This window comes from Monodon monoceros, unplaced genomic scaffold (genome assembly GCF_005190385.1).
Source record: "Monodon monoceros isolate NGI ecotype Baffin Bay Population unplaced genomic scaffold, NGI_Narwhal_1 Super_Scaffold_12, whole genome shotgun sequence".
NCBI lineage: Eukaryota > Metazoa > Chordata > Mammalia > Artiodactyla > Monodontidae > Monodon > Monodon monoceros.
This window is the reverse complement of record NW_021703768.1, coordinates 55,762,556-55,781,085: the sequence shown is the minus strand read 5'-3', so window position 1 is coordinate 55,781,085 and position 18,530 is coordinate 55,762,556. Positions and strand designations below refer to the sequence as shown.

Sequence of the window (18,530 nt, the reverse complement as noted above, 5' to 3'; positions counted from 1 at the left end):
CATTTAAACAGCATTGTCTGTAGGAGCAAAGACAAAAAGCAATCTGAACAGGGGAATGGTTAATTACATTATAGTATATCTATACTATGGACTGTAATGCCCAAATACAGGTAAGGCTTGTCCATGTTGAAAGAATTGCGAAGTATATAGAATGATCTCATTTTTTTAATACCCCCGCTATAATAATTTACATGCAGGTCTATATTCATAGAAGGCATGACTGGCTACATCCCAAACTCCTGATACCCTTCAGGTGGATGGGATTGAGACGTAGGAGAGTAAGAGGGGGTGGGTAAATAAACGTTTTTAGATACTTATTTGTTTTGAGGATTGTTTTATTTTCTTAACCAATAAAGAAAAGGCAAACTAGGTTTTGAATATAAATTAAAATTCTTATTTTTCCAAGCGAAAAAGCTGATACTAGTTTAAGTTGATAATGTAAGAAAGTGGTACGAGTAGATTACTTAGAATTACAGCAGCAAGCACCAGAGGAAATAGAAATCGGGGAAATTGGGAATGAGGTGGTACTTTTCCTTACATAGAACTAGGCAGCCAATTCTCTTAAGATGACTGGGCTTACATACAGTATGATATAAAGTAAGTAAGGATTGTAAATGCCCTCAAGAGCTTAGTAATTTATCTGAAGTAAAGCCAGGTACATAAAACAAGAACCAAGAAGAACTAATTGTGTATATTAATTGGGTCCCCAGGTAATTGAAAGCAGTTTTTTGACTATACCCCCACTGAACCTTTAAAACAACCTGTGGGAAGCAGCCACATTCAAATGAGTTAAGGTTTAAGTAAAAAGGACTACAACTTTATTAAAAGTAAATAAATGTAACATATAGTATGTACAGATGGCACATGGTGCCAATTTTATTTGCAGATTTTATAGTATTCCAAAGTTCACAAGTTACACCTTTGCCACAGCCTTGGCTAAATCTTGAACTAGTGCAGAATTCAGCTGTGCTAGAATGCTGATCTTAGCATGCTTAGACGTAGCATACTTGTTCTTGATAGTCTGGAAGAGAAAAGCATAGTAATTAATGAAGGAAAAGAGGAAAACATCTTAAGAACCAACTATACACATATACACTTAAAAATCAACTCCTTAAAAGCAAGCTGTGAATTTACAGGCATAAAATCTTAATGACTGGACTTCCCTGGTGACGCAGTAGTTAGGAGTCCGCCTGCCAATGCAGGGGACAAGGGTTCAAGCCCTGGTCCGAGAAGATCCCACATGCCGCGGAGCAACTAAGCCCGTGCACCATGACTACTGAGCCTGAGCTCTAGACCCCGAGAGCCACAACTACTGAGCATGAGTGCCACAACTACTAAAGCCCGTGCACCTAAAGCCTGTGTTCCGTGAGGGAAGAAGCCACCGCGATAAGAAGCCTGCGCACCGCAACGAAGAGTAGCCCCCGCTCAGTGCAACAAGAGAAAGCCTGAGCACAGCAACGAAGACCCAACGCAGCCATAAATAAATAAATAAATAAATAAATAAATTTACTAAAAAAAAAAAAAAACCTTAATGATTTTCCACTTTTCCCAACACCATACAGTACCACTGACTCACCATATGCTTTGTAAGCCCACGATTCACTATGATTATATTCTTAGCCAGGTGTTGCATAACAAGAAGAAGGGATTCTTCAGTGTATGACAGGTAATGCTGTAGGGTTGGTGTCTAAGACAACAAAAGTTAATGTTGAAAATGCTCATCACCAATGATTTTCATAAAATTTCTAGATGTTATTCAAAACTAGGGTAGGGAAGTAGATACTGTATGACTGATTATAATCAAAATTTAAGACAAGCTTAAGACCCCTTCTTCCCCAAATACCCTTCTTTCATGGCTTCTCTAGGATCCTGTGCTCCAACCTAATTACACTTTTTGTAATTGCTGACTTGCCCACCCCAAAGCTAGACTCCAAGTTCTTTGGAGCTGACTTTCTCATTCATAAATTCTATTTCTAGGGCCTAGAGTATCACACGGCATATAGGAGAAATACTTGTTGAATCAACGAATACGAATGAACTTCTAGTATGTCATTTGACCTGCTTGAGCTTTTCCATCTGTAAGGAGTAGCAGCTGCTCTGCCTTTCTCAAAGGGGTATAGATAGATGAGATTAGGCAATGAAACGGAAGCATTCTATGGAGATATCACAAACAAGATATTTTAAATTATTCCCTCAGTAGATGCCATATTTAAGAACCATTTGAACTGTCCTTTAATGACAACAGTTCTGTATGCTGTAAATATTATAATTTAAAAGCTCAGGGTTACCTCAGTTTGTGGGACAGAGCTTACCCATTCACCATTATCAAGAATTTTCAGTGCTAAGCAAAAAGCTCCCGCTGCAATCTGAGAAGGAGGAAAGTGCACCATATCGTAGTCCAACATAGTTAGTTCCATCAGATATTTGGCCAAAGTATGTAGCTCAACATCAACCTGGAATAAAACCCACAGGTTCTGTCAGAGAATTCTGCATTGGCAGTAACTGGTGTGCCCATAACTAACTACAGATGTGTGCCTACAAACTCTCAAATGCAATTGCCCGTGAAACGCTTTAATAATAATATTAACATACAGCCTGATTGGAAATAAATACCATCTTTATCCCTTCCTCATGTAGTTAGGTATAAATACAAGGCACTTGAATTAGATCTCATTGGCCAGCAGTATTCCCTAATGTACCATACCAAAGGTTTCAAGAAATCTGTACCTCTCCAATCTTAGATGCTCTCCGAAGGAAATGCAGGGGTAGAGGGCGACCCAGACTAAAATTTAAAGCTCTTAGAATCTTCATTTCCATCTGTCTGATTTGGTACTTAGTGTAGGTGTTGTCAGTCACAAAGGCAAAGTCACCAATTTCTGGAGGGTACATTTCCTCGTATTTGCTTGCAATAAACATGGCAGTGACACCAACCAGCTGCAGCATCTTCTTGGGCACACAGTTATCCTGCAACGGGAATTTCAGCTGGATCAACAAGTAATACATATTTGAAAAAGGAGGCACAGAATTGTGAGGGAGTTGTGGGAAAGACACACTCTCACAACGGAATCTCAATTAATGACACCCCATGCCTCAAAACAGATTTTAGCTGAAAAAGTCTGTTTCTTATGACTCAGCTAGGACCCTGGAAGGGAGAACCCTCAGTTGGTGACTTATGCTCACCTGCATGAACCGATCAATAATGGAAACAGTCATGTACATGGTCTCCTGGAGTAACCTGAATTTCATTTGAACCTGCACTAGCCAGTCAATTAGGATGGCTCTCATGTTTCCAGTGACTTCACGACCCAGTAGGTATTTTGGTCTGACTGCTTGCTCTTCCTGCAAAAGAAATGCTGATTATCCTAAGAAGTAAGACTCCACATGACATTTCTGACCAGAAATAGTCACCTCAAAATAGCTCTGGAACATTTAGAATCTCTAAAATGTTCTTAACTCAGTTATTCATTTGGTCGCTGCAAACAGCTCTACCACTGAGAAACAAAGAAAGCAAACATTAAACAGGACAGTGTGACAGGTTTTCATATTGGCAAATCTTACTTTGTCCAATTCACCATCACTACTACTGGCCCACACCCTTTCCCCGCTTCTTCCCAAATAAGGATACCATACTACCTATCGCCTCAGATCTTTTTCACTTAAGACTCTAAAACCCACAGCCTGAGCTTTATGAAGTAGAAAATATAGCAGCAGCTTCCAGATCAGCTGGAACCAATATGCTACCACTCCTACTCCAGGGTTTAAACCCCCCAAACACCATAGGTAACAAAAGTCAACCATCAAAATCCAGCACACACATCTGCTAAACCCACTCCTCCAAAGTTAGAACACAAACTTTAAAGACAAGGGAGAAAAGAAATCCACAGCAGAAGGCTGGTCCTGGCAAGGAACCAGGACAATCCTGTAGAAAATGGAGATGCCCAAAAGAACCAGGCAAGAACCTGAAGATGTTAATGATGCCACTAGAACACAACGCATTATAAACAAGCAACTGGGTAAATTTGGTAACTGTACAGCTTATGCTGTTAACATACAGAATGCTTCCTTGTTTGGGGGGGAAAAGGGCAAAGGACACTAATAGAAAGTTTCAGAAATAGGATGAAATGGAAGAAAACCAAAACCTTTAGCTTTTGAGTATACTCCTCTTGTACACAAAGAACAATTTCCCTGATATCACATGCTCATAAGCAACACTGACCCAAAATGCCTTTTTTTGGCTATAGTTTTTCAGCATCTTCTCCATTACCATGTACCTCCTGCCTGTTACGCTCCTTAAACCCAGAATTTGGGACTCACTCACTCCTAACTGTGATAGATATAAAATACCTTTCAATCTGTGGACTTTCCTTTAGGAAGAGCCACGGTAGTATCCACTCTCACTTTGAATTTTCCCTGTTCAAAATGGCAAATAGAGACTTCATTGGGAATTTCCCGGCCGTCCACTGGTTAGGGCTTTCACTGCCAGGCCCGGGGTTCAATCCCTGGTCAGGGAACTAAGATCCCACAAGCCATGCATGCAACCCCCGCCCCCACCAAAAAAAAAAAATTACATTGGCTTACTTTTTATTTTTCCACGAAGAATTTCAAAGTGGAACCTACTGTTAAGAAATGCTGCTCATATCTTGCTTAAATTGTTGTGAACTGTTAATGGAAAATCTCTTTAATAAAGCTAGATGCAGTTTAGAAAAAACAAAGGGTTCATATTACTGACCTCAAGTTGTCTCAGATAAGCATAGATATCTTTTACATATTCACTACAAAGGTTTGGATCCGCTCCGTCTTCTGCATCCACATCATTCACTGCAAGAATTACATCAGAGAAAGCCTGGCACAGATACTCTTCTGCAGGGGCACAGCCAGATGTTTCCATGGGGCTTGGAGAGGGAGTATCAACCTTGAAACAGAATGGACTTTTTGAAATAATAGCAAAGAGGAGCATACAATCTGGGAATGAAGGTCAGATTATTGGTACCAATTCAAGAGACTACCTGCTGAACAGAAATACAATTCATTTACCTTTACAAACTTATTCAATTTGTCTTCAGGAAGTGAGTAATATGAAAGATGAAATGCCAACTTAGACTGAATCAGTTTAGAGTCAGAATGCTAACAGGTAAAACAGAGAGGAAGCAAGTTCACATCTAGACTTTCCTCCAAAGGAAACTGATAAGTAACACATTTGCTTAGCAACGTCATGTAAAGTCAATCCAAGTGGATGACAAGCTAGTCATTAGTAACACGGCCTGCTTCCCACTGCACAGGAGAGCACAAGTCCTGTCCCGACTACTAAGGATTTTATTTATTTATTTTTGGCTGTGTTGGGTCTTTGTTGCTGCAAGCGGGCTTTCTCTAGTTGCGGGAGTGGGGTCTCCTCTTCACTGAGTTGCGCAGGCTTCTCATTGCGGTGGCTTCTCTTGTTGCAGAGCATGGGCTCTAGGCACACGGGCATCAGTAGTGTGGCACGCAGGTTCAATAGTTGTGGCTCGCCGGTTCTAGAGCGCAGGTTCAGTAGTTGTGGCACACGGGCCTAGTTGCTCTGTGGCATGTGGGATCTTCCCGGACCAGGGCTCGAACCCGGGTCCCCTGCATTGGCAGGCGGATTCTTAACCACTGCGCCACCAGGGAAGCCCCCAAACTACTAAGGATTAACTGACTTTGTTATCATGAACCATTTTCTTCAAGCTCCAGTTACCCCATTGTCCAAACATTTATTGAGCAGTTCCTTTTTTTTTTTTTTTTTTGCAGTACGCGGGCCTCTCACTGTTGTGGCCTCTCCCGTTGTGGAGCACAGGTTCCGGACGCACAGCCTCAGCGGCCATGGCTCACGGGCCCAGCCGCTCCGTGGCATGTGGGATCTTCCCGGACCGGGGCACGAACCTGTGTCCCCTGCATCGGCAGGCGGACTGTGAACCACTGTGCCACCAGGTAAGCCCTATTGAGCACTTTCTTAAGCTCTATGCTAGGCACTAGCTTTATGGTGTCCTCAAGGGGCTTTGAATTTAGAAGAAATAAGTAAATGAAGTAAAGAGATTGATTCTCGGAACAAATCCTACAGGTGCGGGAAGTTAGGGTAGGGTTGGGAAAGTTAGGGAAAGCTTTAGATGTTGATGATTGAGCTGTTTTGAAGGATGAGAAGGTTATCAGTTAAAAGAAAGGAGGTGGGAGGGCTTCCCTGGTGGCGCAGTGGTTCAGAGTCCGCTTGCCGATGCAGGGGACACGGGGATGCAGGGGACACGGGTTCGTGCCCCGGTCCGGGAGGATCCCACGTGCGCACCGCAAAAACAAAACAAACAAACAAAAAGAGGGTGGGAAAGTGAAGGCAAGAATCAGTATGGGACTTTGACGGAAAGCTCAGGTCTTTTGGTATGGCCAGTTAAAGACTGCGCATGCTACAGGTTTCTGTGATATGTCCAGAAGGACAATACTAAAGCCATGGCCTCACATCCCTTTCCCTTAGATATAGACAGCTAGGCTGAATAACTTTAACCGATCATTTTCCCAACCAGCTTTAATGAAGTTTTAAAAATTAGAACTTAAGAATGCAGTTCATTGCTGGTCAGGGAACTAGATCCCACATGCATGCTGCAACGAAGAGTTCGCATGCCACAACTAAGGAGCCCAAGTACCGCAACTAAGGAGCCAGCAAGCCACAACTAAGACCTGGCACAACCAAATAAATAAATATTGAAGAAAAAAAAAATGCAGTTCATTGAAGTGTCAGGAAAGCAGCCTCTTCTAGATGGTGTATATTTTCTTCACAGGAGTAGATACATTTACATACCTGATATTTAATAAAATGTTCTTGGTTTTTGAGGCTGTTAACTCATCTTCTTACCTTCTCTGAATAGCTCCATTTTCTGCTTTACATCCTTATATAAATTCCAATGTTACAGATTTATTATTAATTATTTGGTGACCACATTATGGAGTAAAAAAAAAAGGACTCAAGAGAACAATCTGTGTTTCAGTCAATAAATTCTGGCCAGAGATGGCTTGTACCCAAAGACAGCAAAATCTTTAGTCCAGGCAGCTACTACTCAGTACGGTAAACAAAGGAGGGGTAGTATAACAAAGCAATTAAAAGCATAGATTCTGAAGCCAGATAGCCTGGGTTTGAATCCAATTATGTGCCACTGATGAGATATGACTCTAGAAAAGATACTTAATACTTCTCTATGCCGTTATCTAAAAGTAGAGGTAATAATACCAGCGCACTAAGAGAGTGTAAGATTATGTGAGCTAATGCATGTAAAGTGCTTAGCAGAGCCTACCTCCTGCTAAGCACTCTATACATGTTACTATTTTTCCTATTTAGTCAAATGCTATGCCATGCATTAGTAAAATGAAGGGAAAAGAAACAATCAACAGGCTCTAAAATATTACAGTTAAGTTTACCAAAATAGGCTCAGGGGGAAGTTTCTCTTCTTTAACAGGCTCGGTTTCCGGCTCTGGCTCTGGCTCCAGATCCAGCTCCGGCTGGGGCTCTGGCACAGGTACAGGAGCCTTTTCCAGAGGTTTTGGTAGTTTTTTAGCAATAGCTTTCCCAGCAGCTAAAGTTTTTGCTTCCTGTGGATGAAAAGGAGAGAATGGAATGTTTCTCCATCACAAGTTACAGTTGGAAGGCAGACTCTTACAGAGTAGTTGAATCAGGAAGAGTTACCTTTTTCAGGGGCAATTTGGCCTGTGGCTGTTCACTGACTTTGTTACCGATGTCTCCAAGGGCTGTTCTTGGCCTCAGCCCGGGCTTAGAGGCTGCAACAGTGGCCACAGGCACGCGCTTTGCGCCTGCCATACTGACCTTCGCCTTATTTTCAGCATTAATTTTCGTGTTCTGTAAGAAGCAAGACCACTTTGAGAGCTGGCTCGGCCAAGTTAGAGTAAATCAACGGTTAAAGCGGGGGCAAAACAGAGGCTCTCAGGAGGAATGCCGACTGTAAATGGGTTCCCAGGGGAAACCTGCGTTCCAGGGTCTAAGCTAAAGCTGTAACAAGCCAGATTCCTCCCCGAACCTGTTCTTTCACCTATTGAGGGATTGCCTGCTCAGTCCCCGCCTGACCTAAAATACCATGAATTTACATTTGAAAGGAAATCGAAAAAGCCTTAATTGCAGGAAGCTTTCCTGTGGGGAGGGGGTTATGCAGTTGGTGGGAGCTTGCTCAGGGGTCCTCCGTCACCATTTACAAAAGGTTTCGCGTCTACCCTCCATCTGTCCCCTCCCCCCCCACTTTATCCAAGCCCCATCCACTTCTTTCTCACCTTCCTCTCTCCGTCTGTCCGCACCCCAAACTCTCCCACCATTTTAGGGGCCCACCGAACGCCATCCTCCCCCCAAATCTGTCCCGGTCCACTCCTGCCAGGGGAACTCCAGCAGGCGAGATAGGGAGAGGAGACGCAGCGAGCCAGGAGAGCCGCGTTTGTTCGCCGTCCCTAGCAGCTCACCCTGGTGATCCGGAGCGCCATGGCTTCCTCTGCACCAGGCAGCAGCTCAGTGGGGAGAAGCAGAGCACGGGAGCCCCAGACCAGCCGGGGACCTTGAACCCACCGCAGGCCAGCAGCCGTTCCTCCGCAGCACGCCGGGAGGAATCTGGCCCCGCTTGAGGTTTAAACCCCGCACCGCTCCCTCCCTATTGGCTTGTTCGTGGCACTCGCTCGCTTCCCATTGGCGGCGGCCGGTTCCTCCTAGAATGCGTTTCCAGGGCGATCCCGCGAAGAAGTTCGGGCGGGGGTGGGGCCATACCATCACGTGGTCTGGCTCGGCGCCTGCGCCCTCAAGCAGCTACTGTTGTCACCTGGAGAGGGGTGATCACCGCCCACCTGGAGAGGCGAAGCTGTGCGCCGCCATGGTTAGCAGCGGTGCCTTGGAAAAGAGAGTGGAGCCGCTGGTTTGACGTGAGAGGAAGTTATGGCTTTAGTCCTACTTATTGTTAAACACACTTTCTTCTTCTGCAGTGGCATGTAGCAGGAAAAGCTTTTGTATATACATTCTTTCATTTGATCATTCTGGCAGCACTCTGGGTTGGAGAAAGTGAAGCTCAGAGAGGCTTTGGGTGACTTTCTCAGGATCACAAGTTAGTAACAGGGGACTAAACTTAGATTTCTTTAGATCCATGACGTTTCCACAACTGTAATTGTCTCTTAAGAATATTGCCAGCCTCTTAACGTGCCAGATTACTTCAATCAAATTTTTTCCCAAAGCCAATCTTTTTGTTTTACTTTTAATTTGAAAATAATTTCAAACTTAGAAAAGTTGCAAACAAAAATATTACAAGGAACACACGTATACCCTTTACCCAGATTCAAATATCCTTACCCTTTTACCCCTTTTGCTTTATCATTTACTTAATCTCTTTCTCATATATAGATCTATCCGTGTATAACTGTATATAAACATTTTCTTCCTGAAAAATTTGAGGGTAAGTTATGTTATCATGGCCCCTTATCCCTCAATTCTTCAGTGTGTATTTCCTAAATAAAAGGGATGTTCTTTTAACATAATCACACTACAGTTATCAACTTCATAAATTTACTTTATCACAACATTGTATTCAACCTAGTTTGTATTCCAGTTTTGTCAGTTGACCTAATAATGTCCTTCTTAGCATTTTCTTTTCTCCAGTACAGGATCCAGCTAGGGTCAATGTTGCATGTAGCCTCCTTTAGTCTGGAACAGACCCTGCAGCTTTTCTTTGTCTTTTATAACGCTGATGGTTTTGAAGAATACAGTACTCCATGCCACTTTTTAGAAAATAGAACTTTCTTATTTTTGCGTTTGTCTAATTGTTCCTTGTGATTTACATCAAGGTTATGTACTCTTGGCTGTTATGCCACGTAGGTGACATCATATTCTTCTTAGGGGATCAACTCTGCAGACACATTGTGTTCACCTGTTCCCCATAAGTGAGATTAATTTTGATCACTTGGCCAAGCTGCTACCTGCTTTCTCCAGTGAACATTTAGTTGTTTGTTTCTGACAACGAATAAAGTGTCCGTGGGGAGACACTTTAAGACTGTGCTTCTCATCAAATTTCCCCCTAGATTTCACCTCCCCTCACAGCAGCACTTGCTTAGGAACTGTTGACACTGTTGTCCCAATGCCATGGGCTCTCTCGAACTAGCTGAAGCTGATAAAAAGCCATACACTTTGAATGACCCTAAGATGCCAGGCCTTTAGCAGACCTAAGTGAAGACCACTTCCTGACCATTGCTCAGTGGAACTTCTTTTAACGTAGTAGCTCTCAACTGGGGAACATTTTGTCCCAAGGGTGGAGAGGCATTTGGCATTTCTGGTTGTCATGACTGGGAAGGTGCTACTGGCATCTAGTGGGTAGAAACCAGAGATGTTTCTAAACATCCTACAGTGCACAAGACAGCCCCTACACCCTCTAAACACACACACACACACATACACACACATAATTATCCGGCCCCGAATGTCAGTAGTCTGGTAGTGCTAAGCTTGAGAAATCTTGCCAACTATGTACATACCTATAACTCATTTCTTCTTCTTTTTAAAAAATATTTATTTATTTGGCTGTTCCAGGTCTTAGTTGTGGCGTGTGGGATTTAGTTTCCTGACCAGGGATTGAACCTGCGCCCCCTGCATTGGGAGCATGGAGTCTTAGCCACTGGACCACCAGGGAAGTCCCCCTATGACTTTCCCCCTATGATTTCTATTCAGAATGTTAACCTTTGATGCGTAATTAACACAAGTTTCATGGATCATCTCCTTTCTTTATAACACTTAGAAACTTGACTTTTCTTCTCGGTGAACTACTCAATGTTCTCAACCATGGCCCAGTTAGTAGTGCCAACTGCATACCAGGTGATGTTCTAGGTGCTAGGAATACAGCTCTGAACAAAACAGATGAGATCCCTGCTCTCATTAAGCATATATTCCAATAGGACAGAGACTAAATAAGTAAGTAAAGTAGGAAAAATATCAGATAGTACTAAGTGCTAGGCAGAGAATAAAAAGAAAGTGATGCAAATAGAGTGATTTGGTAGCTGACTTAGACTTGGTGGTCAGGGATGGTCTGAGAAGTTGACATTTAAGCTGAGGTTTAAATGACAAGAAGAAAAACATTCCAGATAAAGGAAATAGTCTGTGACAACCCAATGATAGTGTTGACCTAAAATAAATAGACTTCCAGTTATTTCTCCAGCAAAAATGGGTTTATTCAGGATCAACAAAGAATTGTGATTTGGGATCTGTACCCTTGGCAAGCCATGCAAGTCCCATGCCACAAGGAGAGGACTCTTATAGAGAGGGGAACAGCAGTTGGGAGGACTATAGTAAACAGAGTCCTTTGGAGGAATTGAGAATTTGAAATATAGTGGCTTTTTATTGGCTGAGCTCTTGCCAGGTAAGAGAAGGAAGTCTCTCTTTTTCTTGTTGGGCTCTGCCAAAGTCACAGGGCATGAAATCTCCCCTTTCTGACCTCCCATTCTATTTTAATTGAGTTTTCTGTTTATTAATTTTTGTAATAGGAATGAGCTTGTCATGTTGAGAAAAGCTGGTGTGGCTAGAGTATGGGGGGAGGAGGGGAGTAGAGATGAGATTAAAGAAATTGGAAAGGGTAAAATTACACAAGGCCTTGTAAACCAAGCTATGATAAGTGCAGTGGAAGGCTTTGGAGGGTTTTAAGTCAAGGTGTGGCATAATCTATTTTTCTGAAAGATTACTGTAGTCACTGTGGAGAGAATACACATAGGTGGGGAGGAGACAGAGGGGGAAGCAGGAGGAGAAGAGAAGCAGGGGAGCCATTAAGAGGCTACTGTAGCAGGCCAGGCAAAAGATGATGGCTTTGATGGTACTAGTAGTGGTAGACAGACTGGGATAGATTCTGGATATATTTTGGAGGTAGACTTGCTGGGTCTTAATGGTTTACATGCTTGGAGTGAGAGAAAAGGGGTCAAGGATGACTCAGGTTTTGACTTGAGTAAATGAAACAGAACACTAACAGATGAACAGCTTTTAGGGAGTAGCAGGACATTTGGAAATGCCTAGAGATATACAAGGGGAGAGGTCTACTAGGCTGAGGCCAGGGTGGGAGCTAAAGCCTCCTTTGCTGAGATAGTATTTAAACTCTGATGCAGATGAGGTCATCTAAAGAAGGAATGTAAAGAAGAATAGATGCCCAGGAGCAAGCCCCAGGGCCCTCCATTTTAAAGACTGAACAGAGAGGGAGAGCCCTTCTCTGTTAGGAAGTTAGGAAAATTGGACACGAACACCAAAGAGGTAGGAGACCAAATAATGGTGTCTCAGAAAAGAGAAGGCAGTGTTTCTCAGAGGGAGTAGTGGTTTAACATGGCAGATTAAATATACATATTTATCTTTGTTTCTTCCTGAAGGCAGTAAAGGGATTTTTTTTAATGCATAAACTCTCAAAGATGGGTGAGGAGACAATAATGACACCATTTTAGAAGTAGGAAACACATTGAAGAGTATTAATGGAAATACCAGACCAAGAAAGTTGGAAGCTAAGCTGGCAATGGAAAGTAAAGAAGCAAACTGATTCATGCTGTAGACACCAGCAGTCTTGCGTATTGGAGGCACCAGGAGTCTGTGAGACTGGTGGTGTAGGTAGAGCTGAAAACAGGATTGCTTGATTTCCTCCTGCACTTAGGACTGCAGTGAGAGTGCAGCATCTTCTTGGTCCTGGCAGATGATTAGAGGTTTATGTTCGGGAGAGGCTGAACTAATGGAACTCTGGGTTTCAGACACCAGGCAAGCTGAGCAGGGATGAAGTGACATTCTTCATCTCAATGGTGAGACCCAGTTCCCTCTTCCACTCAGTTCCCTAAAATGCAGGCAGCTGGACTTATAACCTCCTAAGTGAGACAAAAGCATGCCTCTCTGAGAAATGGACCAGCCCAAGAGAAAAGTCTTAAAAATACAGATGGTGAGGAAGGGTTACCAATGAAATGGATGGATCATGTTTAAAGTGACACTCACCGCCAAAACGATCTTGAGGGAAAAAAACGGAACTGGAAGAATCAGACTCACTGACTTCAGACTATATGACAAAGGCTACAGTAATCAAGACAATACGGTACTGGCACAAAAACAGAAATATAGATCAATGGTACAGGATAGAGATCACAGAGATAAACCCATGCACCTATGGTCAACTAATCTATGACAAAGGAGGCAAGGATATACAATGGAGAAGACTGTCTCTTCAATAAGTGGTGCTGGGGAAACTGGGCAGCTACATGTAAATGAGTGAAATTAGAACACTCCCTAACACCATACACAAACATAAACTCAAAATGGATTAAAGACCTAAATGTAAGACTGGACACTAAAACTCTTAGAGGAAAACATAGGAAGAACACTCTTTGACAAAAATCACAAGATCTTTTTTGACCCACCTCCTAGAGTAATGGAAATAAAAACAAAAATAAACAAACCGGGACTTAATGAAATTTAAAAGCTTTTGCACAGCAAAGGAAACCATAAACAAGACCAAAAGACAACCCTCAGAATGGGAGAAAATATTTGCAATGAAGCAACGGACAAAGGATTAATCTCCAAAATATATAAAGAGCTCATGCAGCTCAATATTAAAAAAACAAACAACCCAATCAAAAAATGGGCAGAAGACATAAATAGATATTTCTCCAAAGAAGATATACAGATGGCCAAGAGGCACATGAAAAGCTGCTCAACATCACTAATTATTAGAGAAATGTAAATCAAAACTACAAAGAGGTATCACCTCACATCAGTCAGAATGGCCATCATCAGAAAATCTACAAACAACAAATGCTGGAGAGGGTGTGGAGAAAAGGGAAACCTCTTGCACTGTTGGTGGGAATGTACATTGATATAGCCACCATGGAGAACAGTAAGGAGGTTCCTTAAAAAATTAAAATTAGAATTAACATATGACCCAGCAATCCCACTACTGGGCATATACCCAGAGGAAACCATAGTTCAAAAAGACGCATGCACCCCAATGTTCATTGCAACACTATTTACAATAACCATGTCATGGAAGCAACCTAGATGCCCATTAACAGATGAATGGATAAAGAAGATGTGGTACATATCTGAGTAATGGAATATTAGTCAGCCGTATAAAGGAACGAAATTGGGTCATTTGTAGAGATGTGGACCTAGATACTGTCATACAGACTGAAGTCAGTCAGAAAGAGAAAAACAAATATCGTATACTAGCACATACATGTGGAATCTAGAAAAATGGTACAGATGAACTGATTTGCAAGGCAGAAATAGAGACACAGATGTAGAGAACAAATGTATGGACACCAAGGGGGGAAAGGGGGGGGTGGGGGGGTGGGATGAATTGGAGATTGGGATTGACATATATACACTAATATGTATAAGACAGATAACTAATAAAAAGAATAAAGTGAAACTCACCATTTGACATACTTGTACACTGACAAAGAGCTTCTAATCAATGTTTTTAATTTCTTACTCTTAAGTATTAACAGCCAGCCAAGGAGCACTGGACATTTGAGGAAATCCTCCAACTTAAAAGAAAGAGACCTAACAAACAAATATAAAAAGATACTCCAGGGGACTTCCTTGGTGGCACAGTGGTTAAGAATCTGCCTGCCAATGCAGGGGACACGGTTTTGAGCCCTGGTCCGGGAAGATCCCACATGGTTTGGAGCAACTAAGCCCATGCTCCTCAACAAGGGAAGACACCGCAATGAGAAGCCTGTGTACCACAACGAAGATTAGCCCCTGCTCGCTGCAGGTAGAGAAAGCCCTCACGCAGCAACAAAGAACAGAAAATTCAAGGAGAAGAAAGCTAAAAAATAAACATAAAAGTTATTTATATCATCAGAGAAAGAAAAGGTAATGATGCATCCACAAGCAAGGTTTAGAAAGAGCTCTTGGAAATTAAAAATATGATAACAAACATTAAATATTCAATAGCAGGTTTGTAAAAGAAAATCAAGAAAATTTCCCAGAAAAAAGGGCAAAAAGACAAAGAGATGAACTATAGAAAAGATAAGAAATTTAGAGGATTATTCCACAAGATCTGACATACAACAAATAGCAGAGTTCTAGAGAAAAAGACAAGAGAAAATGCAAAGAGGAAATTATTAAAGAAATAATACAAGAAAACTTCCCAGGACTAAAGGACATGAGTTTTATAAATCCATGTCTGAGTGCCTTGCACAATAAGTGAACCAAAGACTCATCTCATGGCACACTGTGCTGGCGTATAACATTTAGAATAAAGGGAAGACCCTAAAAGAAAACAAAATCAGATAGCATACAAAGGATCTAGAATCAGAATGGAATGAGACCTTCAACAGCAATGTCGAAAGCTACAAGATTCTGTGGGAAAATGATTTTCAATCCATAGTTCTGTACCCAGCCAAACCATGAAACAGTCATGAGGTAGAATAAAGGCATTTTTAGATTTGCAAATTCTAAAATTATCTCCCATGTACCCTTTCTTAGGAAGTTATTGGAGTGTGTATTCTCCTAACAAAGATGGAAATTTAAAAAGAGGAAGGGGAATTCCCCAGTGTCCAGTGGTTAGGACTCTGTGCTTCCACTGCAGGGGGCATAGATTCGATCCCTGGATCCTTGGTTGGGGAACTAAGATACTGCATGCTGTGCTGTGCAGCCAAAAAAAAAAAAAAAAGGAAGATGTGGGATCAAAAAAACAGTAATTCCAACACAGGAGGAAGGCAAAAGGAATTCCCAAGACTTTAGGTGATTCTAGGCTGACACTTTTTAGTTGGCCTGAGGAGCAGTCAGTGCACGTTGGAATAGAATGATAAGGAAGGTGGGTTCTAAGTGGGACATCTCCAAGCAAAAAAAATGAAATTGATAACTTACTTGAGGTATTTGAACGTACTGAGAAGAGATTTACACTTCTGGTGGAGTTGGAGATTAATGAGCGATAGGTACAGAAAAACTAGGCAAATCAAAATAAGCAAGGCACTATTAAATCTGGAACAAACTAGCTGTTAAAAGAAAAACTGGAAATCTAATCATAATAGGGTACTTAGGGCACTTTGGTAAATCATATGGTCATAAAATAATTAAAACACTGAATACTGATTTAACCCCAAATTAGGGTTCAATTATATTGGAACGGTGGGGAGAGAGGGGGGGTTGTGTTTGAATGTGCATATGTGCTGATGGTATAAAAGAGCTAAAAACCCTCATCTTCCATTGTTAGAAGTTAGTGGGTAATGTTTAAAACTGTATAACAGCTACCAAAAAAATAGCAATAGAAGAAATTTATTGAGAATTATGACTGTAAACAGCAAATCACACAGTTAAAAGAATAGAAAATGATTCTTTTTAGAGAGCAGGAATGGGAGACAGGGGTGTGTTGATTTTGTTATAAGTTTAAAAGAACTATTTGACTTTTTTTTTTTTTTTTTTTGCGGTACGCGGGCCTCTCACTGTTGTGGCCTCTCCCGTTGCGGAGCACAGGCTCCGGACGCGCAGGCCCAGCGGCCATGGCTCATGGGCCCAGCCGCTCTACGGCATGCAGGATCCTCCCGGACCGGGGCACGAACCCACGTTCTCCTGCATCAGCAGGCGGACTCTCAACCACTGCGCCACCAGGGAAGTCCTATTTGACTTTTTAAAACAATACACGTGTGTAACTGAAAAAAAAAATTAAGTTTAAAAGACTGAGAGTGGTTGATTGTATTGACTGAAAATCAGGCACATTCACACTAAAATGTTGATAGAAACAGGAGTTGAAAAAGATGACAGTATACATAAAAACACCATAAAATAACTTCCTCAGTTGCATACATCGACTGTATACATTTGTAGAGCTGATGTATATTTTAACCCCTTACCACTGTCCCTTAAATTGCTGATAGCACTGGGGGAGATTTGCCTTTTTTAAAAAATTTAATTTTTTTTTAGGTTTTAGATGCTATATTTAATAGTCAAGGAGGTTATACAATAGTTAGTCCACCTCCACAAAGGAAAATATATTAAAAGGTTCTTGGGTTTCTTTCAAAAATGTTCTATGCACATATAAGAGTACATACTTTTTTTTTTTTGGCCATGCCACGTGGCATGTGGTATATTAGTTCCCTGATCAGGGACCGAACCCGTGCCCCTTGAAGTGGAAGCACGGAGTCCTAACCACTGGACCACCAGGAACTTCCCATATAAGAGTACATAGATTGCCTCTCACCGTTGTGGCCTCTCCCGTTGCGGCCTCTCCCGTTGCGGAGCAGAGGCTCCGGAAACGCAGACTCAGCGGCCATGGCTCACGGGCCCAGCCGCTCCGCGGCATGTGGGATCCTCCTGGACCGGGGCACGAACCTGTGTCCCCTGCATCGGTAGGCGGACTCTCAACCACTGCGCCACCAGGTGAGCCCTGCTTTTACATATTTTTATATGCTCAGTGACTATTGCCTTCTTGTGAGGGCAGAGACCATATCAGACCTCTTTGTATCATCCACCCTGCTTTGTACACTTTAGGCATTTAATGCATCTGTTGCCTTTAACAAAAATGGTCCCCACAGATTAATTTAGGACTGTTGCCTTGGGACGGTGATTAGGACTCTGCGCTTTCACTGCAGGGGGCGCAGAACTAAGATCCCACATGCTGCGCGTTGTGGCCAAAAGAAAAAGGACTATAGCCTTGATTGCATAGGACTGCAAGGGCTTGATCACCTTATATTCACTGGATCTAAACCCTATCATTTTAAGTCAGAGAATAAGTGACTGGCCCTTAGACCACAGCTATGAGGGGAGAGTCTGACTCCTAGGCCTGCCAGTGTCCAGCCCACTATATCAATTTTAGTCTTTCATGTTAGGCATTCCTATCCTGCTCCTATGGAAAATCAAGGCAACCAACAATAGGAAACCCTACTTGAAATAAGGCATTTGAAGAGTATAAGTCACTGTAACTTACCTGATGATTTTTAGAGAGCTGGAAAATGAAACCCCATATGATTACCTAACAGGTCTGTGGTTAACTTTTCCTTCCTTCCCCCCTCCTTTCCTTCCTTCCTTCCTTCCTCCTTCCCTCCCTCTCTTTATTTTGGTTGTGCTGGGTCTTAGTATGACAGGCAGGCTCCTTAGTTGAGGCTCCAGGGCTCCTTTGTTGTGGCATGCAAACTCCTAGTTGAGGCATGCATGTGGGATCTAGTTCCCGGACCAGGGATGGAACCTGGGCCCCCTGCATTGGGAGCGCAGTGTCTCAAGCACTGCACCACCAGGGAAGCCCCATGTGGTTAACCTGTAACCTGGGATTCAAATATCCTCAATGCCCTGCTCCTAACCTTCGTAATCATAAGCCTACTAACTCCACACCCACACCCGAAAGCCATGATTGTGCAAAAGTGAACTACTGATGGGTATACACACTTTATTCCAGAGGAAATTAATCCCCTTGCCTTCTATTTCCAACCCCACTGGTCTCTTTGATCTATCAAATGCCACCTCCTTTGTGAAGCCTCACCCTCTTCCCTTCAGCTAAAAGTAACTTCTCCATTTTCTGAACTTTGCCACTCCCTTACGGCACTCTCTCAATCTT

At 42.4% G+C, this 18,530-nt stretch overlaps 1 protein-coding gene across 1 annotated transcript; it reads right to left on the bottom strand.

Annotated features, from left to right (window-relative positions):
* Positions 1-795: 795 nt before the first annotated feature.
* On the bottom strand, positions 796-8,736 carry CCNB1 (cyclin B1). Its single transcript, XM_029217345.1, has 9 exons — positions 8,458-8,736; positions 7,679-7,849; positions 7,414-7,584; positions 4,730-4,912; positions 3,181-3,339; positions 2,728-2,964; positions 2,313-2,453; positions 1,577-1,687; positions 796-1,021 (listed from the first exon to the last, which is right to left on the bottom strand). Exons 1-9 carry the CDS (start codon positions 8,476-8,478, stop codon positions 914-916), a joined length of 1,302 nt encoding a protein of 433 aa, XP_029073178.1. The 5' UTR covers positions 8,479-8,736; the 3' UTR covers positions 796-913.
* Positions 8,737-18,530: the final 9,794 nt, after the last annotated feature.